This window comes from Microcaecilia unicolor, chromosome 3, assembly GCF_901765095.1.
Source record: "Microcaecilia unicolor chromosome 3, aMicUni1.1, whole genome shotgun sequence".
NCBI classification, from domain to species: Eukaryota; Metazoa; Chordata; class Amphibia; order Gymnophiona; family Siphonopidae; genus Microcaecilia; species Microcaecilia unicolor.
The window spans coordinates 180,482,863-180,509,451 of record NC_044033.1 but is presented as its reverse complement, the minus strand read 5'-3'; the positions used below and the strand labels follow the sequence as shown (position 1 = coordinate 180,509,451).

General features: G+C 44.0%; 1 protein-coding gene across 4 annotated transcripts in view; it reads right to left on the bottom strand.

Annotated features, from left to right (window-relative positions):
* LOC115464870 (retinol dehydrogenase 16-like) overlaps nt 1-26,205 on the bottom strand; it is a 41,151-nt gene extending 14,946 nt beyond the window's left edge. The window contains exons 1-2 of one of the 4 annotated variants that reach the window (XM_030195229.1): nt 26,160-26,205; nt 5,036-5,367 (exon numbers count right to left, since the gene is read on the bottom strand). In XM_030195229.1, the coding sequence (XP_030051089.1) occupies nt 5,036-5,348 (313 nt within the window). In that variant the 5' untranslated portion in view covers nt 5,349-5,367; nt 26,160-26,205. Of the gene's footprint in view, nt 1-5,035; nt 5,368-19,348; nt 19,388-26,154 lie in introns of those variants that run through there. The other 3 variants (XM_030195228.1, XM_030195227.1, XM_030195230.1) reach the window with 3 other exon arrangements.
* Nucleotides 26,206-26,589: the final 384 nt, after the last annotated feature.

Below are 26,589 nucleotides of genomic sequence, written 5' to 3'. Positions count from 1 at the left end.
GTTTTTTCTGCATTAAGTTTCAGCTGAAATGCATCTGCCCAGGAATTCATGATATGTAGGCTTTGCTTGATTTCGTTGGAGATTTCCCTTAGGTCTTGTTTGAATGGGATGAAAATCGTTACATCATCAGCGTATATTTATGGGTTTAGGTTTTGGTTCGATAGTAGTTTGGCCAAGGGTGTCATCATTAGCCCACCTGTGGCTACGCCACTGTTAGCAACAAGGGTGTTTCTCTTTCTCGTGATTATTTCAAAGTCCCGTTGTATCTGATGTCCTTAAAAGTCACAACTGACAGATACAAAGAGGCATATTTTCAAAGCACTTTGGGAGGCTAAGTTCCATAGGTTTCTATGGAACTTTGGGAGGCTAAGTGCTTTGAAAATGAGCTTAAAAGTGACTTTGAAATAATCACGAGAAAGAGAAACGCCCTTGTTGCTAATATACAATCAAAAGCTGAGAGTCTGGTAGAACAGTCAGTGTAAAAGCAAAGAAGCACAAAAGAAGTTGCATAGAAGTGAAGAGACGGCTCAAAAGGGAGATCCCGCACAGCACAGCAAAGCAAAGCATCATTAGAACTGATTTGAATTATAAAGACTGCACAATTATAAACAAGCCTAACAGTAGAGAAGGGACGGCTTGAAAGGGAGTCACTTAACGAAGTAACATATTAGAGTAGAACGTATTAAACAATCTAGAGGTTAATGTTGACAAATAGGCTTTGAGTAGCGGGATAAGCAGCAAAGGGATTAGACATGAGGATTGAATAGAATGAATGGTAGTATGAATGGCATAGCACCTAGGCATGAAATACTAATATGTATTAGATAATATATTCAGGAGAATTTGAATAAATTATTAATAAAAGAAAACAAAAGGTGTATGTACTGTTATTGGAGATACTAGTTATTAACATGAATAACAGTTAATAAATTAAGTTCACTCAAGGGTTAGTGAATGCATATTAGAGAAATCCTGAAAACCTGACTGGATTGCGGCCCTCGAGGACCGAGGTTGCTTACCCTGATCTAGACATACATGTGCTGTGCAATTTTCAAAAGCCTCAGCTCTGTAAATAAAACTGTCTTATGCATCAACATGATTTTGAAAACTGCCCTCATGAACAGTAATATTATACATGATATCTAAGCTGTGAAGGCGCATAGATGCTTATATTGTACCTGTTTTATGTAGACAGCATAGACATCTACTGTATGTACCTTTATAAACATGCCTCCCCCAAAAGCTGACGCACAATTATGCCTGGTCCACGGTAGGACTAACTGACCAATAATGGTCACCCATTCTTGTGACATCACAATAACACAGAAACGCCATAATGTTCAAATTTGCATCAACACTGTTGTACAACGTTCCTCAATCACATTAAAAGAAAGCATTTCATTCAATACAATTATTTAAACCTCGTGGCTCCAAAGTTTTCACTTGATATATCCATCTTTGTTCACGTCTTACAAACTCCACCCCTCCTGTTAGGTAGTTCCGAGTCAATTTTGAAACATTTAAAATCTCAGAGATCATGGGAGAAATCAATGCAATGAGCTACCAAAGGTCCATTCAACTTTTTTCTCCTTACACTGGATCTGAGTTCTGTCCCACATAAAACTTTCTGCAAAGACATCACATAAACTACATGATCAGGCTTGCAAGTTGTAAACCACTTCCGTTTATAGATTTTGCTATCTGCCTAATTAATAAACTCTTTGATCTGTAATGTTGTCTCACAGATCTTGTCCTGGTGGAAGAGTGTGTATAATTTTCCTACTGTTGTGGTCATCTGGCACTGATGATGGACTTAAAATATTCTTTTTTTATTCCTTGAAAAGGCTACACGTAATCAATCCCACAACTTTAAACACAGGATGAATCTGCATGATTTCCCATCTTATTTTAATGATATTGGGAACTTCAGAACTTCCTGCTGAAAATCTTAACATACAAGTTTGAAGTGCTGAATCAATATCTTGTTTCTGATGTTAAGAATTCTTGATGATCGCATTTAGCTCTTTTAAAAGCTCTGGTCAATATCCTCTTCATTTTAAATGTTGTATTAAACCCTTTGCTTGTTGCTTAAAATCTGTGCAGTTAACATAGAGGGGCATTTTTGAACGGGTACGCCCATCTCTAAGGGCACCCATCTATAAGGACATCCTGGCGAAGGGGCGGGGAAAATCGTATTATCGAAACTAGATGGGCGTCCATCTTTCGTTTCGATAATAAGGTCAGGGACGCCCAAATCTCAACATTTAGGTCGACCTTAGAGATGGTCGACCTAAATGTTGAGATGGTTGACCTTAGTGATGGTCGTCCCCGGTTTTCAGCCATAATGGAAACCGAGGACGCCCATCTCGAAAATGACCAAATCCAAGGCATTTGGTCGTGGGAGGAGCCAGCATTCGTAGTGCACTGGTCCCCCTGACATGCCAGGACACCAACCGGGTACCCTAGGGGGCACTGCAGTAGACTCCCAGGTGCATAGCTCCCTTACCTTCGGTGCTGAGCCCCCCCAAAACCCACTACCCACAACTGTACAACACTACCATAGCCCTAAGGGGTGAAGGGGGGCACCTACATGTGGGTACAGTGGGTTTCGGGTGGGTTTTGAAGGGCTCACATTTACCACCACAAGTGTAACAGGTAGGGGGGGATGGGCCTGGGTCCGCCTGACTGAAGTGCACTGCACCCACTAAAAACTGCTCCAGGGACCTGCATACTGCTGTGATGGAGCTGGGTATGACATTTGAGGCTGGCATAGAGGCTGGCAAAAAAATGTTTTTAAATTTTTTTGGGGGGGTGGGGGGTGGGAGGGGGTTGGTGACCACTGGGGGAGTAAAGAGAGGTCATCCCCGATTCCCTCCGGTGGTCATCTGGTCAGTTCGGGCACCTTTTCGAGGCTTGGTCGTGAAAAAAATGGACCAAGTAAAATTGGCCAAATGCTCATCAGGGACACCCTTCTTTTTTCCATTATCGGCCAAGGATGCCCATCTGTTAAGCACGCCCACATCCCGCCTTCGGTACACTGCCGAGACACCCCTGGGAACTTTGGTCATTCCTGCGATGGAAAGCAGTTGAGGGCGCCCAAAATCGGCTTTTGATTATGCCGATTTGGGCGGCCCTGAGAGAAGGACTCCCATCTCCTGATTTGTGTCGGAAGATGGGCACCCTTCTCTTTCGAAAATTCCCCTGATATTCTTCTATATCTCAATAACTGTGAATATGATAAACTCTTCTTTAAACTGACAGGATGACAAAATTGTGTTTCTGTCTGTAGGTTTAATAAAAAATTTTGTATTAAAAGAATTGCCTGACTGAATAATTTAGCATTCCCTTTACCCACCTTGATCAAAGGAAACCACAGAAGAAAACAATACTATCTAATTGGGGCCTCACCAGAGACTTCTACAATGGCACTATCACCTCCTTTTTCCTGCTGGTTATCCCTCTTTTTATGCACCCAAGCATCCTTCTGGCTTTGACCATCGCTTTTTCTACCTGTTTGGAAGCTTTAAGTTCATCAGACACAATCACCCCCAAGTCCTGCTCTTCCTTCACACACTGAAGCACTTCACCCCCTATATTGTACCCAGTGCATATTTTCTAGCAAAAAAGGTGCCAGTACTCAAATGCCGGGCCACTCTTCAGGGGTGGGGTGATTACTGAGGGACCAACCCCACAATAGCCAGACCCCCTGCAACCAGTCACAGAATCTATGACAAGGCAGAATTATTGTGTAGAGCCTGAGCTCTTTCATTAAAACTTGGGGACCATGGGTCAATTTTAGCAGACAATGGAAAAGGGGGCGGTACTTAGTACCTCCAAGTACCCCCTCAAAAAAAGCCCTGATTGTACCATTCTCTTGGATTCTTGCAACCCAAGTGCATGACCCTGCATTTTTTGGGATGAAATCTTAGTTGCCAAATATCCATTCCTCCAGTTTCGTTACAGATTTTTTTAATTAGGGAGGGGTTGTAGGAGGGTGGGAGGAGGTCCATTAGACCACCATGGCATTTGTGTTGATGTTGGGGGCAGGGGGTCCCATTACGCCACCTGAAAAATATTTCATTTTTCCTGTTGTGGGTCTGAGTCCGATCAGGTCAGGGAGAGAGGGAGGTTGTTAGACTCAGGGCAGAGTGGTCAAATTGGAATGAAAGAGGGGCTGCTACTAGACACCCATTCCTCTCAACCAACCCTTCTACAACCGTTCTACGCTGTCCTGGACCTGGTGCAAAGTTGCATAAGAAATCTATTTTTTTTCTTGAATGGGCATGGGATAGATAATAACTGAATTAATATGCATTTTATTGTGGTCTGCAATAAGCGTCTCCGCACGAGTTAACACCCACGCTGAAACCCTTCCTGCCTTGCTATCCCGTGGTAGAACTCTATTACGCCTGTGTTAATTGCGTGGCAAATTTTCTGCATGGGCCTCCTCTTCTTCCCATGCTGGTTAAGAACAAGAAGGACAGCTTCCCATGTTAGACTTTGCAATAGTGCATGTATGCTAGCAGGAACACCCCAGCTGCACTAAAACACATCAGTATTAGAGCAGTGGTGTAGCCACAGGTGGGCCTGGGTGGGCCTCTTAGGGCTCAGGCCCACCCAACAGTATCACACATTTAGCGGTAGCTGGTGGGGATCCCAAGCTCCGCCAGCTGAAGAGTTCCCCCTGTTGGTAACGAAAACGCTACTCTCCATGATACTGGCACCTGCACGTGCTCAGTTTTCAGCGTATGCCTGCTGCGGACTGCCAAGGTGGAAAGAAGCATTTTCCCGGCAGCTGAGATTTTTTTGGTGGTGGTGGGGAGGGGAGAACACTTGGTGCCCACCCACTTCTTGCCTAGGCCCACCCAAAATCTGCTGTCTGGTTACGCCCCTGTATTAGAGAACAGAGCAGATCTTGAGCTGAAGCTTTTTCTCCATTGTGCATAGAACTGATGGTCAGCAAGGGAGCTGAATGAGGAGGGATGAGATAATAGGTAACTCTTTCAGCAGCAAATAGTAGAAAAAAAGATATCACCTTGGTCTCTCACTTGCTGTTTCACCCAATTAGCAGCAGCAGAGACACTCTCAGTGTCAGTGACATCTACAATTATTGTTTGCAGTCTCTGGGATGTGGCTTCCTTCAGCTGCTCCGCCCCTCGCTGTGTCAGACAAGCCGCCAGCACCTGCAGACCCCGTCCATCCAGTTGACGGGCCAGCAGGTTTCCAAAGCCCGAGTCACAGCCAGTGATAAACACATATTTATCTGTGAGGTTCTCGAGCACTTGTCTGTCCTGGTACCAGCGGTACAGAATGTAGAACCCCAGGAGGACTAGTAACCAGAGCCACATTGAAGCGTTCTCCCTCACCCTGTTGAATAAGGAGCAAAGAACATCAGTGGATGCCATGCAGCATTTTTTAAACTTTAGTTTTTTTTTAAAGGAACATATTATTCAATAAGGAACAGATTTACAATTACATCACCATGTTACATGAAATCTGTTCCTTAATGAATAATCTGTTGTACAATCCATTAACTACTACTACTGCTTATCATTTCTAAAGCGCTACTAGACGTACGCAGCACTGTACACTTCAACATGAAGAGACAGTCCCTGCTCGACAGAGCTTACAATCTAATTAGGACAGACAAACAGGACAAACAAGAGATAAGGGAATATTAAAGTGAGGATGATAAAATAAGGGTTCTGAACAAGTGAATAAGGGTTAGGTGTTAAAAGCAGCATGAAAAAGGTGGGCTTTTAGCTTAGATTTGAAGACGGACAGAGATGGAGCTTGACATACCAGCTCAGGAAGTCTATTCCAGGCATATGGTGCAGCAAGATAAAAGGAACAGAGTCTGGAGTTAGCGGTGGAGGAGAAGGGTGCAGATAAGAGAGATTTACCCAGTGAACGGAGTTCCTGGGGAGGAATGTGGGGAGAAATGAGAGTGGAGAGGTACTGAGGAGCTGCAGAGTGAATGCACTTATAGGTCATTAAGTAAGAGGGAGGAGGGTTACAGCATCTAGTTTTACAAATCCAGTAAACTGTATTACCCATTCAAGGGCCATTTTACTAAGCCACGTAAGCGTCTATGCACACCCAATGTGCGCCAAAATGGAGTTACTGCCCGACTACCGCGTGGCTCTTGTGGTGATTTCGTTTTTGGCGCACGTCCACTACGTGTGTCTGAAAAATATTTTTATTTCCGGGCGCGCGTAACGGATGTGAGCCAAGTGGCATTTTGTGCGCATGGGTCATTACCACCTGGTTATCGCGTGAGTCTCTACCGCTAGGTCAATGGCTGGCAGTAAGGTCTCAAACCCAAAATGGGCGCGCAGCAATTTTCATTTTGCCGCACGTCCATTTTTGGCAAAAAGAAGACCTTTTTTACAGGTGCGCTAAAAAATGGATCAGCATGCGCCCAAACCCCGCGACTACACTACCGCAAGCCATTTTTCAGCGCGCCTTTGTAAAAGGACCCCTCAGTTTCCCCCCATTAAATCAACAACTCTTGATTTAGAAAAATAGCAAAATATATTTTCTCAAAGCATATGTCTCTGCTCTGCTGGTATAAATGTATACCCAGGTCAATGAGAAGTAAATTTATTTGTAACTGGGGACTGTACTAAGATAAAGAATGCATATCTCCTTCTCAAAGCCCAAGTGAGTTTGTCATGGTACATAAGCTCCCCCTTGACTCAACCATTCCCTAATCATTACCCAGTAAGAGGCTTTCTATCTCCTAGATACAACATTCTAGCTGCCAGTTAAAGCCACACAGCCAATTTGATCATATGAGCATCTGTCATACTATCTTATTGTGGAGCTTGAATAGAGATGGCTTCAGCTTCCTGATAAGGGCCATGCCCAGCAGATTTTCACTCTGAATATGAAGATGCTTTCCAAATTTTGTGTATGACACTGCAATCCCATCACATGTGGGAAACATAAGTATTGCCATACTGGGACAGACCAAAGGTCCATCAAGCCCAGCATCCTGTTTCCAACAGTGGCCAATCCAGGTCACAAATATCTGGCAAGATCCCAAAAAAGTAAAAAAACATTTTATGCTGCTTATCCCAGAAATAAGCAGTGGATTTTCCCCAAGTCCATTTTAATAATGGTCTATGGACTTTTCCTTTAGGAAGTCGTCCAAACCTTTTTTAAACCCTGCTAAACTAACCGCCTTTACCACATTCTCTGGCAACGAATTCCAGAGTTTAATTACACTTTGAGTAAAGACAAATTTTTTCTGATTCGTTTTAAATTTACTACTTTGTAGCTTCATTGAATTCCCCCTAGACCTAGTATTTTTGGAAAGAGTAAACAGATGCTTCATGTCTACCCTTTCCATTCCACTCATTATTTTATAGACCTCTATCATATCTCCCCTCAGCCGTCTCTTCTCCAAGCTGAAGTGCCCTAGACGCTTCAGCCTTTCCTCATAGGGAAGTCGTCCCATCCCCTTTATCATTTTTGTCGCCCTTCTCTGTACCTTTTCTAATTCCACTATATCCTTCTGCCCACTTCCCCTCCAGTAACTGGGGGATGGATCTCATTTTATCCTTAAGTGGAGTATGATATAGTACTGTTTACCAATTAGTGGCAAAGATACACAGTATGTTTGATTACCCTGCACTCTTGTTCTGCAATAGGAACTGCTCACCATGAATTCCGGGCACTGGTGTATGGAAGTGTCTGTGAGAGGCAAACATTGGTCAATACTTTGTTCAGCCTGGATAGCAGGGACCTCTATTACCTCTAAAAAGTATTTTTCTAAAATATTTGAATCTCTATAAATGATTATTCCATTTTCTTGCTCCATGGCAAAGTATTAGAGTTGAAAACAGTAGAAATACAGTAGACTATTCAGCTGTCCAGTTTTGTATCAAATTGCTCAAACTGTAGACGCAAAACCAACAATATCAAATAAATATGTAGATTTCCCTATGTCTTTGTCCTAAAACTCCTTAGGAATGATGCAGAATTCTGCTGTGAGAATGGAATTCCTCTGGTATACTTTGGAGGAACCACCCAATTTAACTGAATCTATTTCTGTATGGTTTCCCAGGCTTTAATTATGCCACACCCTCCATCTTTCTATCTAGATTTGTACTTCTCTTAACACCTACTAGTTAGAAAATTGAGCAGTCATAACCTCCCTTTCTAACCACACCCAGTGCACTCTTATAGGCTTGTTTTAGGAGTAAGGCTAGGACAGCTCCAAACCCATCTTCCCTTGATTGGGTTAACCTCTTCCAATTGAGCTTGGACCTTTTCCTGTCCCAAATATTAATTGGCCAGTATTAATTGGACAGATTTGGATGGGTTTTGAAAATATACTGGAGCAGTTTTAGTGGGTGCGGTGCACTTCAGGCAGGCGGACCCAGGCCCACGACCCCCCCCCCCCCACCTGTTACACTTGTGGTGGTAAATGTGAGCCCTGCAAAACCCACTGTACCCACATGCAGGTGCCTCTCTTCACCCATAAGGGCTATGGTAGTGGTGTACAGTTGTGGGTAGTGGGTTTTGGGCGGCTCAGCACACAAGGTAAGGGAGCTATGTACCTGGGAGCAATTTATGAAGTCCACTGCAGTGCTCCCTAGGGTGCCTGGTTGGTGTCCTGGCATGTGAGGAGGACCAGTGCACTACAAATGCTGACTCCTCCCACGACCAAAGGGCCTGCATTTGGTCGTTTCTGAGATGGGCGTCCTTGGTTTCCATTATCGCTGAAAATCAGAAACGACCAAGTCTAGGGACAACCATCTCTAAGGACGACCTAAATTTCAAGATTTGGGCGTCCCCGACCGTATTATCGAAACGAAAGCTGGACGTCCATCTTGTTTCGATAATACGGGTTTCCCCGCCCCTCCATCGGGATGCTTTGTGAGGACGTCCTCAGCAAAACTTGGGTGTCCCTTTTGATTATGCCCCTCCACGTGGCCTATACCTAGATCCAGGTTTGGTGGATACTGGGGGATTGGAATTGGTGGTGGGTGGGGGGTAAAGGTAGATAGGAAGACAAGGGATTAATTTGGATCTGGGGCAAGTAGAGAGAGTGAAGATTCAGGAATTGGGTGGACTGGAAAGCATATTTATGCATGTGAAAGGGGAAGAGTGTACAAAGCTGAAGATTCAGATGGGGGCACCTAACACTTTTGCATCTGCCCTAGCTCTAGCACAGCTGTTTCTGAAACAAGCTGTAAGGCACTTTAGGACCCTGATCAGGTGAAAGCTGCCTCAGACTTAGTGCTGCATTCCATAGCTGAAATTGTAAAACATCTGGGATGTGCCTTGAGGGTTCCAAAGCTGGAAGCCACCAGCTCGGATTCCTGTACTCTATTGTACTGCTTCTGGGTTACTTTCATGCATTTTTGTGGTTGATTTCTGCCAGCAAGTATCCATAGGGCAATGTGTGGATCAGCTCCCTTTCATAGCTTGCCTGGATCTATTTTGTGCCAGGATTTCTCAACAAAATGTGACCTCAGTGTCAGGGCCTCATCTGGGAGCAATGCCATGTTCATGGTATACTAAGCAAAAACAAGCACTGAAAAAATTAATATTAGCTATAGCCAGAACTGCTAGGAAATGTGTCCCCTTCACACTGGTGGATCGGTGAATGCATCAACCCCTAGCTGGGAAAGGGGTTCAGAACAAGACAGCACAGGGGGCTCAGACCTCCCAGCAGGAGGGAGCCAGTAGACTCATGGCAGATTTGGACTATTCCTTGTCAGTGCGTTTTTTCTAGCGAAAAAGGTGCCGGTATTCAAATGCCAGGCCACCCTTCAGGGGTGGGGTGATCATTGAGGGACCCACCCCACAATAGCCAGGCCCCTGCATCCAGTCACAGAATCTATAACAAGGCAGAATTTTTGTGTAGGGCCTGAGCTCTTTCATTAAAACTTGGGGGACCATCGGTCAATTTTAGCACACAATAGAAAAGGTGCCGGTACTCGGTACCCCCAAGTGCCCCCTCAAAAAAAGCCCTGCTCCTTGTTTTAGTGTCTCCAGGCAGGGCTGTCACAAGAGAGGGGCAAGAAGGGAGACCACCACAAGCATCACCGAAAAAGGAGAATGGAGGAGTGGCCTAATGGTTAGTGCAGCAGATTGCATACCTCCTGTGGAACCATGTTCAATTCCCACTGCTGCTTAATGGTCAGCAGTGGGTTGAGATACTGGGGGACTGGGTTCAATTCCCTCTGCAGCTCCTTGTGACCCTGGGCAAGCCACTTAGCCCTCAATTGCCCCAGGTTCAACATACTACTTAGATTGTGAGCCCATTAGGGACAGTGTAGGTACCTGTAAAGATTGCAAACTTCTTAAGTCTGGGTGGTTTATAAATACTGAAAATAAATAAATAAAATAATACCACTCTTTTGAGTCAGTGAACATTTAAAGGGACTGGGAGGGGGAGGGGGAGGGGCACCAATAAAATTTTATCCATTGACTACCCTGTCTCCAGAGACAAATGTAAGCAGCAATACTACTAGGGCTGTTCACTGGGCAAACATTTTGGGTTTGCTATCTTTTTGGTCGGTCTTCTTGATTTCTGGATTTTTTCAGCTGGTTGTACACTTATATTTTAATAAATAGTTAAGGTGGCTTAGAACTTGTCAATGTGTGTTAATTGACTGAACATGGATTAATTCATAGGTTAACACGTATTAAATGAATTTAGCATGCATTACATTTTCTAAGAGGAAGGGGATTTGGCTCACATGCATATTACCAGAACCCTCATCCACACTCTTATCACCTCTCGCTTAGACTATTGCAACTTGCTTCTCACAGGTCTCCCACTTAGCCATCTCTCTCCTCTTCAATCTGTTCAAAATTCTGCTGCACGACTAATATTCCGCCAGGGTCGTTATTCTCATATTAGCCCTCTTCTCAAGTCACTTCACTGGCTTCCTATCCGTTTCCGCATACAGTTCAAACTCCTCTTATTGACCTATAAGTGCATTCACTCTGCAGCTCCTCAGTACCTCTCCACTCTCAAGTCTCCCTACATTCCTCCCAGGGAACTCCGTACGTCAATTCCATCTCTGGCAGTCTTCAAATCTAAGCTAAAAGCCCACCTTTTTGATGCTGCTTTTAACTCCTAACCCTTATTCACTTGTTCAGAACCCTTATTTTATCATCCTCACTTTAATATTCCCTTATCTCTTGTTTGTCCTGTTTGTCTGTCCTAATTAGATTGTAAGCTCTGTCGAGCAGGGACTGTCTCTTCATGTTCAAGGTTACAGCGCTGCGTACGTTTAGTAGCGCTATAGAAATGATAGGTAGTAGTACTAGTAGTTCTGTAACAGCTGCTCAAAGTGAGCTTCTTTCAGGTATAGTAGGTTTTCTCCTGTCTCCGAAGACACTGGACAGTTAAGTGTTTTACCCAAGATCACAAGGAATGGCAGTGGGATTTGAACCCTAGTTTCCAGCCCACTGTTCTTACCATTTGGCTACTCCTCCACTAACAAACTGGATGCATGCTAACCATGGCACATCACTAATAAATACTTTGAAACATACACAAACGGACTTAGTAGGGACATTGGACTTCTCACGCTTTACCAGAGGCAATCCTTTGATAGCCCTATATTCCCCAGTGGAAGTCCTAAACCTCCAAGAAGACAGAAACACCCCTCTTACTACTCACCATTCAAAAAAGAATATTCAAATTTTGGTGTCATCTCAACAATAGCAGAAACTCTATTGCCAGGCACTTTCTAAAATAACAAAATACACTGGAAAAACATATTTCGCAAGTACACAGCAAATCTATTATACCAGGGCCAGCCAGACCCATAGATAGACTAGACAGCACTTTTTTGAGGGGGGGGGGGGGGGGGGGGACAGCACCGGTGAGGCAGTCAGTGTCTTTAAATTCAACACAGCCAGCACAAGGCTTTGATCATGAGCATGGCTCAAGGCCTGTTGTGTCCCATATCCTCTAAAACAGGAAGTTTGTGCTGCCCTGGTGTCACATCTGTGGCCGTGACCACCCTCTGCCTTACCTTGTTTCTGGGGGTCAGCCTCTGTGCTGGCTTCTGTCTGTCTCTGTGTTAGTTTTGTCTCTGGCTCTGTGTGCTGATTACTTCACTAGACCTCACCTGTGTGGGTTATGCCTCTCTGGGGAGCCAGCATCTAAGATGGCTGCCACCTACTCTGTGCCAGCTTCCAAGATGGCTCCTGCTTGTCTTTCCTGTGTGTTCACTTCCTATGTGTTCCCAGCCTCCCCTTGGTGTGAATGTGTTTCCTGCTCATGTCCTACGCAGGTGACATCATCAGTGAGGACCTTCATAAGGAAGTGCTGTGCTAGCATTCAGGGCCTTTGCATGGTGTTATGCCTTTAGGCCAGGTCAGGTTAGTTAGTGTTCTGCTGCACTACTGCTTAGCCTTTCTCTGGGTTCTGGCCCAGCTTCTCTTTGTGTCTGTGGACTGCTAGTCCTTCCGTGGGGGGCTCTGCCCTGCTACTCTGTGTGTGGACTGCTAGTCCTTCCGTGAGGGGCTCTGCCCTGCTACTCTGTGTCTGTGTGAGACAGCATGGGCATAATTATACATATATAAGAAATTATATTAAGTGTTAATTCTGTTTAAAAATCTGGGGTTTAAAAGTTTGATGTTTGAATTCAACTTTTTCACCCTGCAAGTGAAGGAATGGCAGCTGGATTTAATTACTTAGAAAGTCTAGCTTTGGCTAAGCTAAAGGTTAGAAAGGTCAGAGACAGAAACTTTCTTTGACACCTTGTGAGTGATGGATTGCTAATGCTAGTTCAAAGATATTACCTTACCACACATCTGTATACTATTATAAACAAAGCATGAGCCAGACATGCTGTAGTTTAAAAGTAGTTTAAAGCTGGTTAAATAATTCTAGATATTCTTGAATTCTGATTTCTGTGTATTTTAGAATATGTCTTATAAGGATGCTTACTTTAGAATATGCTGTATTCTGTGTAAATTAATAATTCTGTGTGGAATGTCTGTTCAACTCTCTGTCTGACTTTCTAAGTAAGACTGCAGTGAAAAGGTCAGCATATGGTTTGAGTTTTCTGCAGTCCTGGCTGGTTTAATGTATGGAGCTGATAGGTGAAAAGGGTCAAGAAAAGTCTTGATTAATTATAGGTAAATGTAGGAATGGTCCTGAAAGTAATAACAAACTATAGCTGTATGCCATTAAGTAAGACTGGCCCTTGACCCCTTAATGAATGCCAGAGTTCAGTTAGCAGTTAGTATGAAGTTGACTAGGAATATGAGAAATTAATCATAATGAAAATGTAAGAGACTGGTGCCATATTGTCTAGCTTGAGGGGCCCCAGGTCATAGGTCAGTTTGAGAAATATCAAACCTATGTAACTGATATTTTTAAAGTAATGATTGGCTGAGGCAAGGTAACCAATCTATTCTTTACCATCTGGAAAGTAAGGGGGGCTAGAGAGGGGGATAGCACGGTATATAAGTGGGAGTAGAAGCAGCTTACGTCAGAAGGAACAGACAGAAGAGGGAGAGACAGCAGAAGGAGAGAAGCAGCTGAGACAGAAGCCATAACATCCAGAGAGCTGAGAGAGAGAGAAGAGAGCTAGAACTGATGTCCTACTTTGTTTGTTGGCAAATAAAGAAGATTTCTCCCTCACTCTGGTATGTGCTGTTTGACTCCTGAAGTACCACAGATTCTGCTAACAATAGGGGTAATTCATGCATCAATTCCTGCAACATGTGGACTGCTTGTCCTTCTACTCCCTTGCTCTGTGTTTGGAGTCTGAAGCCGTCAGCCACTCTCCCTTGGTTTGTGGTGAGAGTCTGTAGCTTCAGCCTGACTCTGCTAGTTCCTGGTGTATTCTATCGTCTGCTGCCTGCCTCCGACTATTGCTTGAACCCCGATATTCTCTGCTTGCTGCCTGCCTCTGACTATTGCCTGAACCCAGATATACTCTTCTGCCTGCTGCCAGCCCTAAGACTCCGTTAGTTCCTGGTTACTCCTTCTGTTTGCCTGGCGAGTTTGACTCCTGCTTGTTCCTGACTTTCCTCGCTTGCTGCCAGCCCTGACCTCTGCCGGTTCCTGTCGAACCCTGCTTCTGCCTAGCTAGGGCGTTTACCCTGAAGGGTTATCCTTAACCCTGCCTCTGCCTAGCTAGGGTGTTTACCCTGAGTGTCTATCCTGAACCCTGCTTGTATATCCTGAGGGTATATCCTGAACCCTGCCTCTGCCTAGATAGGGCATTTACCCTGAGTGTATATCCTGAACCTTGCTTGTATATCCTGAGTGTATATCCTGAACCCTGCTTGTATATCCTGCGTGTACATCCTGAATCCTGTCTCTGTCTAGCTAGTGTGTATTTTCTGGGTGCTTATCTTGTATCCTGCCTCTACCTAGCTAGTGGGTTTACCCTGTGGGTATTCCCTGAACCCTGTTCTGCCTAGCTTGCAGTGTGCCCTAGTCCTTGCTCCTGTTACGCGTTTGTTCATCTTGTCTCCCTGTTCTGTCTTGAGTTCCTTGCTAGTGGCAGCACAGCAGCTTTCAGTCTGAGTCTATTAGTTAGTCTAGTTTCCTCGTGTTCCCTGACCCAGGGTGGGTCCTCTGGATCTCCAGTTCTGGCCTCGTCCTGCCAGTCCTGCCGGCCACCTGCAATCCGGAGCTCAACTCCGGAGGAACGGTGGCTAAGTGCAGGTGAAGCTGTTCCTGTTCTGCCGGTTCCAGTTGCCTGCCTCAGTCCCAACTCCAGTCCAGAAGTCCAGCCCTGTCCTTCCATGTATCCAGTTCCAGGGTGGTCTTGCCTGCCGCTGCCGCTCCTTGGCAGTGGTCCAAGGGCTCACGTATTGCGGTTCTGCTTCGAGGCCCTGACACCTGGAGAGTGTAGGGAAGGGAAGGAGCAGGGCCATGCCTAGGGTCTCTGGCGCCCCCCTGCAGACTATCAGTTGGCGCCCCCCCCCCCCCCCCCGCAGACTATCAGTTGGCGGCGGCGGCGGCGCCCCCCCCCCCCGTGAAAATGATCGCTCATCACTTGCCACACTGACAGGAATTGTCAGCAATATTCTTAGAAACAGATTGCTATACATTGCAAAATAAGATAGCAGATGTAAATTCTCAAAGTGGACATATTCCAAACACTAAAATGAAAATAAAATGATTTTTTTCTACCTTTGTTGTCTGGTGACTTTCTTTTTCTGATCATGCTGGCTCAGTATCTGATTCTGCTGCTATCTGTCCTCTTAACTCCGTTTCCAGGGCTTCCTTTCCATTTATTTCTTTCCTTTCCTCCTTTCTTCTTCATTTCTGGTCCTCAGCTTCTGCCTATTTTCTTCATCCATGTGCAGTTTTTCTCCTCTCTTCCTTTTCCCTCATTTCATCTCCTTCATCTTTCTTCCCTCCCCTCTATGTCCAGCAATTTCTCCTCTCTCCCTGAGCCCTGCCCTCCCAATCCATGCCCATCCATGCTCCTCTGTCCCCTGCCCCCTCCATTCATCCTTTTCCAGCAATTCCCCTCTCTCCCTGAGCCCTGCCCTCCCAATCCATGCCCATCCATGCTCCTCTGTCCCATGCCCCCTCCATTCATCCTTTTCCAGCAATTCCCCTCTCTCCCTGAGCCCTGCCCTCCCAATCCATGCTCCTCTGTCCCTGCCCCCTCCATTCATCCCTTTCCAGCAATTCCCCTCTCTCCCTGAGCCCTGCCATCCCAATCCATGCCCATCCATGCTCCTCTGTCCCCTGCCCCCTCCATTAATCCCTTTCCAGCAATTCCCCTCTCTCCCTGAGCCCTGCCCTCCCAATCCATGCCCATCCATGCTCCTCTGTCCCCTGCCCCCTCCATTCATCCTTTTCCAGCAATTTCCCTCTCTCCCTTCCATGACCGCCCCCCCTCGCATCCATGCTCTCTTCTCTCCCACCAACATCCCTTTTCTTTTTTTTTTTTTTTTAATTTACCTCCGTAGCGGTCCCGGCAGCGTCAGTGAAGGAGGCGGCGCTCCCGACGTCGCTAGCCTTCCCTTCGCTGTGTTCCGCCTTCTTCTGACGTCAAGGAAATGATGTCAGAAGAAGGCGAAACACAGCGAAGGGAAGGCTAGCGACGTCGGGAGCGCCGCCTCCTTCACTGACGCTGCGCTGCCGGAACCGCTACGGAGGTACATTTAAAAAGGAAAAAAAAAGAAAAGGGATGTTGGGGGGAGGGCGAGCGAGGTGAGCATGGTGCGGCGGCGCCCCCCCAGAGGGAAGCACCCCCCTGCCATGCTTACCTCGCTTACCGTGTTGGCACACCCTGGGAAGGAGATATGCTGCACACCTCAGGGGTTAGGGAAGGGAAGAGAAACGCTAGACATCTCAGGGGTGGAGGTTATGGAAGAAAAGGGAAGAGGTTGGATACCTCGGTGGGGGGGGGGGGGAGTACAGAAAGGGAAAGGATGAACATTTTGGAGGATAGGGAAAGGGAGAGACTGAACACATGGGGGTATGGAGGGGGTGATGTGGACACTTGGTGGGTAGGGAGAGGTGATGTAGATGGGGGATAGGGATGGGTAACTGGTAGACAGGAGGAGAAAGGGTCTAGATCTGCTCCTTGTGGTGGGGGGGGGGGGGGGGACATGGTGAAGATTTGCTTATCCAAGAAAACAGGAGGAGCCTCCATGGAAAATCGAAACAAACCAGCAAAAGTAGAGGCTGACAAATGTGCAAACCAATAGGGAGATAATATCAAAGAGCAGTTTATTCAGAATATTCATATCAAGGACCCAACACAGTCTGTGTTTCGGCGTCAAAGCGCCTGCCTCAGGGGTCACAAACAACTTTCTCTGAAAAGAAGCTGATTAGCCTGGATAAATCCTTTTTGTATGCACGTGGTTATATAACAGTTTAATCCATGGAGAGAACAAAAAAACAGCCAACCAATCAGCAAACAACACCTTGTGACAGGAAACCATTGCTGGTTTGTGAAGATTTGCTTAGGGCATTAGATACCTTTGGGCCAGCCCTGTATCATTCCATACCAATACTAATACCAAGAACTGAAACATCTAAAATGGTCCGAGGTGGAAGAAGTAATCCGGTTTGTCACAATTTTCAGAATGCCATTTGGAAATTTATCCGAATAAAGTTAGGCCAGGAATACTGCTGTCCTAACTTTCTTTGAAGAGCTGTCTGGATACTGGTTTGAATATTGCAGCTATCTGGACAGCAGTGGTACTTCCCAGCCCTCACTCTCTGGATAGCGCCGAATATCCATTAATAATTAAAATGCTGTATCTGGCATTCAAAACAAACATAGACAAGTGTCAGGGGTCACATGGGTTTCCACAATACATTCATGGATTCATAGCATGTATCGCAATACCTGTGCTTAAAAGAAAAACGAGGTCCAAAATCAGTAACCACCAAGTCTCCAGCCTTTAACTGTGCTTTTTGAATTTGGCCTGGAGACTCGGTGGTTGCTGACTTTTGGAACTGGACCAGAGCTTTTTCTATGCACATGTTGTTGGCTGCATTCTTTTACTTTTGACATTGGAACTCATTTGATTCATGGGGTGCAGTGCTACCGAGAGGGGGGCGCAGGGGGGGGGGCAAGATTCCCTGCGCCCAGCCTCCAAGGGGGGGCCCAGTGCCAGCAAGGTTTTGAGGGAGCACAACCTTCTTCCTACTTGCCTGCTTTCGGGTCTGTCTCTTTACTGCTCCTGTGTGCCAGGGCCTGGGTAATTGTGCTAACAGACCCAGGAAGAAGCAGACACAGTGGGGACAGGGACAGCGGCCCAAGTGTGGTGGGGACTGGGACATTGCAGTGACCCAGGTGTGTGGGGCATTCCTGACCAGGGCACCACTGTATCTCTCAGCAGCCCTGATGAGGTGCACTGAAAAAACTTTATGCACAGAAAGACACTGGAGAAACTGTGTTCATGTTACTGCAACATTCTTCACACATTTTTCTGTCTGTGCACTTTTTTTTTAGCACCACAGTAATTTGCTTGCCATTTGTTTACGGCATTGAAAATATCAGTGGGAATTGTTTGTACTACGTTAAGAAGCTGTGTACTGGTTTCAGTATACTTTCTTAACACGTATTACTCTGGCCTCATATGGAGGTGCAGATTGGAAAACAGAACAAGCTGGACTGCTACTGATCCCTATACGGAAAATAATAGTAACAGAATACTAGACCTTGGTCACACACACAGAACACAAAAAGACCCTCATTAAATGTAGAACAAGAGACCATAATCTACAAATAGAAAGATATACATAGAAACAGAACTTGAAGCCCATGCCAGACTCTGCATGCAATATAACACTGGAGAAAAATAAAATCAGCAGTGCATTTCCTCTTGCACTGTGCAGAATGCAAAGATATCAGAGATGCACATTTCTCAAAACTAACAAAGAAAATGGAAGACTTTCCACAAAAGAATGAGCAGAGAATATAATCCTGTATAAATCTGGGGGAAAGAGGAGAATCAACAGCAATAGCAGTAAAATATGTCGGATCCTGCCTCTAGGAAGAAATGTAACCTGACTAGGCAATACAGACAAGAACCAGAACCAAGGAATTGTTCTTCTCATTATTCTCTCTGTACCCTGTAATTTAAGAACATAAGAACATAAGCGTTTCCATACTTGGACAGACCAAAGGTCCATTAAACCCAGTATTCTGTTTCCATCAGTGGCCAATCCAGGTCACAAGTACCTGGCAAGATCTCAGAACAGTAAAACTGATTTTATTCGGCTTATCCTAGAAATAAGTAGTGGATTTTCTCAAGTTCATCTTAATAATGGCTTATGGACTTTTCTTTTAGGAAATTATCTGAACCTTTTAAACCCTGCTAAACTAACTGCATTTACCACATTCTAAGGCAATGAATTTCCGGAATTTAATTACACGTTGAGTGAAGAAACATTTTCTCCAGTGTATTTTAAATGTACTATTTAGTAGCTTCATTGTGTGTCCCCTAGTCCTAGTATTTTTGGAGAGAATAAACAAGCAATTCACTTACACCAGTTCCACTCCACTCAATATTTTATAGACCTCTAACTCCAATCTGTGTTTTATAGACCTCTGTTTTACTGTTTTTATTCCTACTTTGTAAATTATTCCTTTCTACTTTTCACTTTCATCCTTGTATTTGTATTACTTTGGCAACATATGTAAAATTGTTGTGCTAATAAAGTTATTTCACCCTCAAGCAATAAATGCTGCTGTCTGTCTTCCTCAGCTTTCTCTGCAAACATATCAGCCCTACTGTGCACCTTTTATTTTGGGTTATCTTGACCTGTCAAACATCTTGTTCCACCTAACAGCCCTAGAATAACCCGGAGCTGCCCAGTCCACCTGAGGCTAGGGATGGAACAGAACCTACAGAACTTACTCAGAGTCCTTACCTCACCTAAGGCAGAGCAGGAGACTCCCTTACTCTCCTGTGCTTCCCGATCATATAAACCAAGAATATGACTGTGTTGATGGGAGGCGTGGCCATAAGAGAGAGAGAGAAGGGGGATGGGGTGGGGGTGTTTTTGCCAGAAGTCTGATCATAAATCATAAGGACATGGAACACTGGTAAATTGCTGAAGCTCATGGCTGCCAAAGATCACATAACTCTTTCCAGTATAGTTACAGATCACCCTATATCTTACACTCTGGTCATTCAGATGGACATCCTCTCTTTTTCTGATGTATGCTACACTTAGGCCCTCATCTTACAAGTCCTATTTGCGTTTGAGATGTGCATAAACCAGCACTGAAATGTTTATCTTACATAAACATCTTAAGTCCCCATTTTATAACGATGTTTTTCTCTTTCAAAAATGAGCCCCCATAGCCAGTTTATTTATTTGTTACATTTGTATCCCACATTTTCCCCACCTAATTGCAGGCTCAATGTGGCTTATATGGTACTGTAAAGGCGATCGCCAATTCCGGTATGAACAAATACAAAGTGATGTAGTGGTAGAATAGAGTTCATGTGTGACAGACACATTAGGGATTCGTAGAGGGGAGGAGTTAATATATGTCCAGGGTCGTCCTGTCGCAGGAGGAATGTGAACAATTACAGGAGGACCTTGCGAGACTGGGAGAATGGGCGTGCAAGTGGCAGATGAAGTTCAATGTTGACAAGTGCAAAGTGATGCATGTGGGTAAGAGGAACCCGAATTATAGCTACGTCTTGCAAGGTTCCGCGTTAGGAGTTACGGATCAAGAAAGGGATCTGGGTGTCGTCGTCGATGATACGCTGAAACCTTCTGCTCAGTGTGCTGCTGCGGCTAGGGAAGGCGAATAGAATGTTGGTGTTATTAGGAAGGGTATGGAGTCCAGGTGTGCGGATGTTATAATGCCGTTGTATCGCTCCATGGTGCGACCGCACCTGGAGTATTGTGTTCAGTACTGGTCTCCGTATCTCAAAAAAGATATAGTAGAATTGGAAAAGGTACAGCGAAGGGCGACGAAAATGATAGTGGGGATGGGACGACTTTCTATGAAGAGAGGCTGAGAAGGCTAGGGCTTTTCAGCTTGGAGAAGAGACGGCTGAGGGGAGATATGATAGAAGTGTATAAAATAATGAGTGGAATGGATCGGGTGGATGTGAAGCGACTGTTCACGCTATCCAAAAATACTAGGACTAGAGGGCATGAGTTGAAGCTACAGTGTGGTAAATTTAAAACGAATCGGAGAAAAGTTTTCTTCACCCAACGTGTAATTAGACTCTGGAATTCGTTGCCGGAGAACGTGGTACGGGCGGTTAGCTTGACGGAGTTTAAAAAGGGGTTAGATAGATTCCTAAAGGACAAGTCCATAGACCGCTATTAAATGGACTTGGAAAAATTCCGCATTTTTAGGTATAACTTGTCTGGAATGTTTTTACGTTTGGGGAGCGTGCCAGGTGCCCTTGACCTGGATTGGCCACTGTCGGTGACAGGATGCTGGGCTAGATGGACCTTTGGTCTTTCCCAGTATGGCACTACTTATGTACTTATGTACTTATGTACTAGCTTTGGTTTCGTTGTGTTGCAGTTGTTCAAGCATTTAAGTTGGGCCGGTGGGGTATGCCTTTTTGAACAGGTTGATTTTTAGTAATTTCCGGAAGTTTAGGTGGTCATATGTTGTTTTTACGGCCTTAGGTAATGCGTTCCATAGTTGTGTGCTTATGTAGGAGAAGCTGGATGCATAAGTTGATTTGTATTTGAGTCCTTTGCAGCTTGGGTAGTGGAGATTTAAGTACGTTCGTGTTGGTCCTGTTGCGTTTCTAGCTGGTAGGTCTATGAGGTCTGTCATGTATCCCGAGCCTACTGTCTCCGTATCTCAAAAAAGATATAGTAGAATTGGAAAAGGTACAGCGAAGGGCGACGAAAATGATAGTGGGGATGGGACGACTTTCCTACGAAGAGAGGCTGAGAAGGCTAGGGCTTTTCAGCTTGGAGAAGAGACGGCTGAGGGGAGATATGATAGAAGTGTATAAAGTAATGAGTGGAATGGATCGGGTGGATGTGAAGCGACTGTTCACGCTATCCAAAAATACTAGGACTAGAGGGCATGAGTTGAAGCTACAGTGTGGTAAATTTAAAACGAATCGGAGAAAATTTTTCTTCACCCAACGTGTAATTAGACTCTGGAATTCGTTGCCGGAGAACGTGGTACGTGCGGTTAGCTTGACGGAGTTCAAAAAGGGGTTAGATAGATTCCTAAAGGACAAGTCCATAGACCGCTATTAAATGGACTTGGAAAAATTCCGCATTTTTAGGTATAACTTGTCTGGAATGTTTTTACGTTTGGGAAGCGTGCCAGGTGCCCTGACCTGGATTGGCCACTGTCGGTGACAGGATGCTGGGCTAGATGGACCTTTGGTCTTTCCCAGTATGGCACTACTTATGTACTTATGTACTTATGCGCCGTAGATAATTTTATGAAACATAGTGCAAATTTTGAACGCGATTCGTTATGTCAATATTCGGGTTATTTATTTATGACATTTATATCCCACATTATCCCGAGAAGGCTTGAGTTCAATGTGGCTTGCAATAAGGATTAAACAGACAAGGAATGAATTACAGCAATCATAACACAGTAAGAAGTAAAGACAAGGATTAACAAATTAGCAAATAAACTGTAACAATGTACATATTAATTATGTCATAATACAGAAGAGAGATAAATTATCATCCAGTTAGAAGGATCTAGGTGCTGACTAGTGTAAAGAGATAAGTTTTTAGCTTCTCTTGAAATTGCAAATGTATAGTTAAATACTGTTTCAAATCTACACAGTCACCTTTACTAATAGTAAGAGAGAGCTCTTGAGTGTAAATCCTATTTAAGATTAATGACTATTCTATACCTAAATGCCCCTGGAGCATAGTGCTTTCTTGCTACTTTTTGATAGCTCTTTCTTCTCAATTTTCTGTCCTTGTCTTCCTCTTATTATAGGCCCGATATCTACTAAGTATTTTTTTCCTTATTATGTGTAATTTCATTTATGATAGTTTATATTTTTTTTTATCACATAAAGATAGGACTGACTTTTATGTCATCCCATTTATGCAGTTAGCCTGGCCAGTTGTGCTGAATATCAGCACATACCCAGCCAAATGCTGACTCTGCCCCCAGAGCACCCCCAAAATGGCGAGTTTTCACTTAGGCACTAACCAGTCATTTTCAGCAGTTATATAACCAGTTAAATGCTACTTTAAATTAGCAGATAGCCCCCCCCCTAAAAAAAAGCCATTTAACTAGTCAGCTACCATTTCTGGCCAGTTAAATCATTTCAATTATCAACCCCTATATGTTTATTTTTCTAAAATGGATGTTTGTGCCATTTTGCTTCTCTGTATTTTAGAACAGGCTTCTCCATCAGCAGATTATATTCCAAAATAATACTGAAACTGGAGACATCTTGACCTGGATGTTTCAGTTTGGACTTATTTGTCCTTTCTAAAATGGGGCTGATTGTGGGAGGTGGTCCACAGGCACAGGGCTGTCCATGTCATTGCCAGCAGGGGCCAACTATCACAGGTATTTAGACGCCTACTGTTATGGGCTAGATTCTCTGTATGGTGCTGAAAAATCTGCACAGAAAAAAATGAGCATTAAGTGTTATTCTATGCTCTGAATTGGGTGTCATTTATAGAATAGCGCTTGGTATCAGGATATGTGCCAAATTTTAGGCATGAGGATTTCTACTATGCAAAACCTGGCATAAATCCTCGCACCTAAATTAGGCTTGGATTAGCCTTATTCTGTAACACTGAGCACAAATTCCAGGAATGACCCTGACCTGCCCATGCCCCTCCCATGGTCACACCCACTTTTCAGATCCACATGGAAAAATTTACACACACATCTTTATAGAATAGCAACTATAAAGATGCACGTGTAAATTTCAGTTATTACCAATTAACATCAATAATTGATTGTTAACGCCCAAGCCTAAGAGGAGGAAAAGAGGCTAAAATCTCCTCCCGCAGGGAGTAGTTGACGGCAGATAAAGAGCTGTATGATCCATCCAGTCTGCCCAACAAGATAAACTCATTATATAAGGTATGTAATGACAGAGCCACTACCCTCTCCTATTCATTTATTCTCTACCCCTCATCAGTGGTTGGTCTTTCAGTCAAAAGGAATCCACCTCTGTTCCATTTAAATACTGATCAGGAATTGGTCTCTTCACTGTCAGCTGACGGTGAGGGGACCCATGATTGGTGAGGTTCAGTGAATGGACAACCAAACAGCAGCAGTGATCCAAGGAAGGACAAACACAAGTGCTTAACAAATGTCAGGTTCATGGAAACAGGACCCCAACCTTTCCAAGTTCGGAAAAACCTTTGTCAGGGGTCACATAGGTTTCCACAATACATTCTCAGACTCAAAGCATGTACTGCAATACCCAGTGCATTTTTTCTAGTGAAAAGGTGCCGGTACGCAAATGCCAGGCCACCCTTCAGGAGTGGGGTGATCACAGAGGGACCCACCCCACAATAGCCAGGCCCCCTGCAACCCAGTCACGGAATCTATGACAAGGCGGAATTGGTGTGTAGGGCCTTAGCTCTTTCATTAAAACTTGGGTTCCATGGGTCAATTTAGCAGACAATGAAAAAGGTGCCGGTACTCAGTACCCCCAAGTACCCCCTCAAAAAAGCCCTGGCAATACCTGTGTTTAAAGGCAAAATGAGGTCCAATATCAAAAGTAAAGAATGCAGCCAACAGCATACGCATAGAAAAGCTCTGGTCCAGTTCCAAAGACAGTAACCACCAAGCCTCCAGCCCCAAATTCAAAAAACGCAGTTAAAGGCTGGAGACTTGGTGGTTACTGACTTTTGGAATTGGACCAAAGCTTTGTCTGTGCAGATATTGTTGGCTGCATTCTTTTACTTTTGACATTGGACCTCATTTTTCTTTTAAATACAGGTATTACAGAATATGCTTTGAGTCTGAGAATGTATTGTGGAAACCTATGTGACCCCTGTCGAAAATGTTTCCGAAGCTTGACCAGGTTGAGTCTTGTTTCCATTAAAGTTGACATTTATATAAACTCTTGCTGTGCCCGTCCTTCTTTGGATTGCTGCTGCTCCTTGCTTGTCTGTTCTGCTTCTACAGTACACTGTCTCCTGTTTGTTTCTGCTTCACTGAGGCACTGAATAAAATTTATGCACAGAAAGACCCAATGCAGAAACTGTGTATATGTTACTGCAACGTTTTTCACACATTTTTCTGTCTGTGCACTTGTTGTTTTTAGCACCACAGTAATTTGCTTGCAATTTCTATACAGCATAGAAAATACAGGTGGGGATTGTTTGTACAAAGTTAAGAAGCTGTGTACTGGTTTTCAGCATACATTCTTAACACGCAATGTATTACCCTGGCCTCATATGGAGGTGCAAATTGGAAAACAGAACAAGCTGGACTTCTACTGATCCCTACACGGAAAATAATAGTAACAGAATACCAGACCTTGGTCACACACACAGAACACAAAAGACCCTCACTAAATGTAGAACAAGAAACCATAATCTAGAAATAGAAAGATACACATAAAAACAGAATTGAAACCCAAAAATGCCAGATTCTGCATGCAATATAAAAATGGAGAAAAAAATCAGCAGTGCATTTCCTCTTGCACTTTGCAGAATGCAAAGATATCAGGGAAACACATTTCCCAAAACTAACAAAGAAAATTAAAGACTTTCACAAAAGAATGAGCAGATAATATAATCCTGTATAATCCTGGGGGAAAGAGGAGAATCAACAGCAATAGCAGTAAAATATGTCGGATCCTGCCTCTAGGAAGAAATGTAACCTGACTAGGCAATACAGACAAGAACCAGAACCTGGGAATTGTTCTTCTCATTATTCTCTCTGTACCCTGTAACTTAAGAACATAAGAACATAAGCGTTGCCATACTTGGACAGACCAAAGGTCCATTAAACCCAGTATTCTGTTTCCATCAGTGGCCAATCCAGGTCACAAGTACCTGGCAAGATCTCAGAACAGTAAAACAGATTTTATTCTGCTTATCCTAGAAATAAGTAGTGGATTTTCCCAAGACCATCTTAATTATGCTTATGGATTTTCTTTTAGGAAATTATCCAAACCTTTTTATACCCTGCTAAGCTAACTGCTTTTACCACATTCTCTAGCAATGAATTCTAGATTTTAATTACGTAGCGCTCTAGAAATGTTAAGTAGTAGTAGTAGTAATTACACGTTGCGTGAAGAAACATTTTCTCTGGTTTATTTTAAATTTACTACTTAGTAGCTTCATTGTGTGCCCCCTAGTCCTAGTATTTTTGGAAAGAGTAAACAAGCAATTCACATCTAACCGTTCCACTCCAATCAATATTTTATAGACCTCTAACTCCACTCATTATTTCATAGACCTGTATTTTGCTGTTATTTTTCCTACTTTGTAAATCACTTCTTTCTTCTTTTTACCTTTACCCTTGTATTTGTATTACTTTGGCAACATATGTAAAATTGTTGCGCTAATAAAGTTATTTCACCCTCAAGCAATAAATGCTGCTGTCTGTCTTCCTCAGCTTTCTCTGCAAACATATCAGCCCTACTGTGCACTTTTTATTTTGGGTTACCTTGACCTGTCAAACACCCTGTTCCACCTAACAGCCCTAGAATAACCTGGAGCTGCCCAGTCCACCTGAGGCTAGGGATGGAACAGAACCTACAGAACTTACTCAGAGTCCTTACCTCACCTAAGGCAGAGCAGGATACTCCCTTACTCTCCTGTGCTTCCCGATCATATAAACAACCTCCAGACCAAGAATATGACTGTGTTGATGGGAGGTGTGGCCATAAGAAAGAGAGAGAGAAAAAAACGGGGGATGGGGTGGGGGTGTTTTTGCCAGAAGTCTGATCATAAATCATAAGGATATGGAACACTGGTAAATTGCTGAAGCTCATGGCTGCCAAAGATCACATAACTCTTTCCAGTATAGTTACAGATCACCCTATATCTCACACTCTGGTCATTCAGATGGACATCATCTCTTTTTCTATTTTTTTGTAATGTATGCCACACTTAGGCCCTCATCTTACAAGTCCTATTTGCGTTTGAGATGTGCATAAACCAGCACTGAAATGTTTATCTTACATAAACATCTTAAGTTCTCATTTTATAACGAT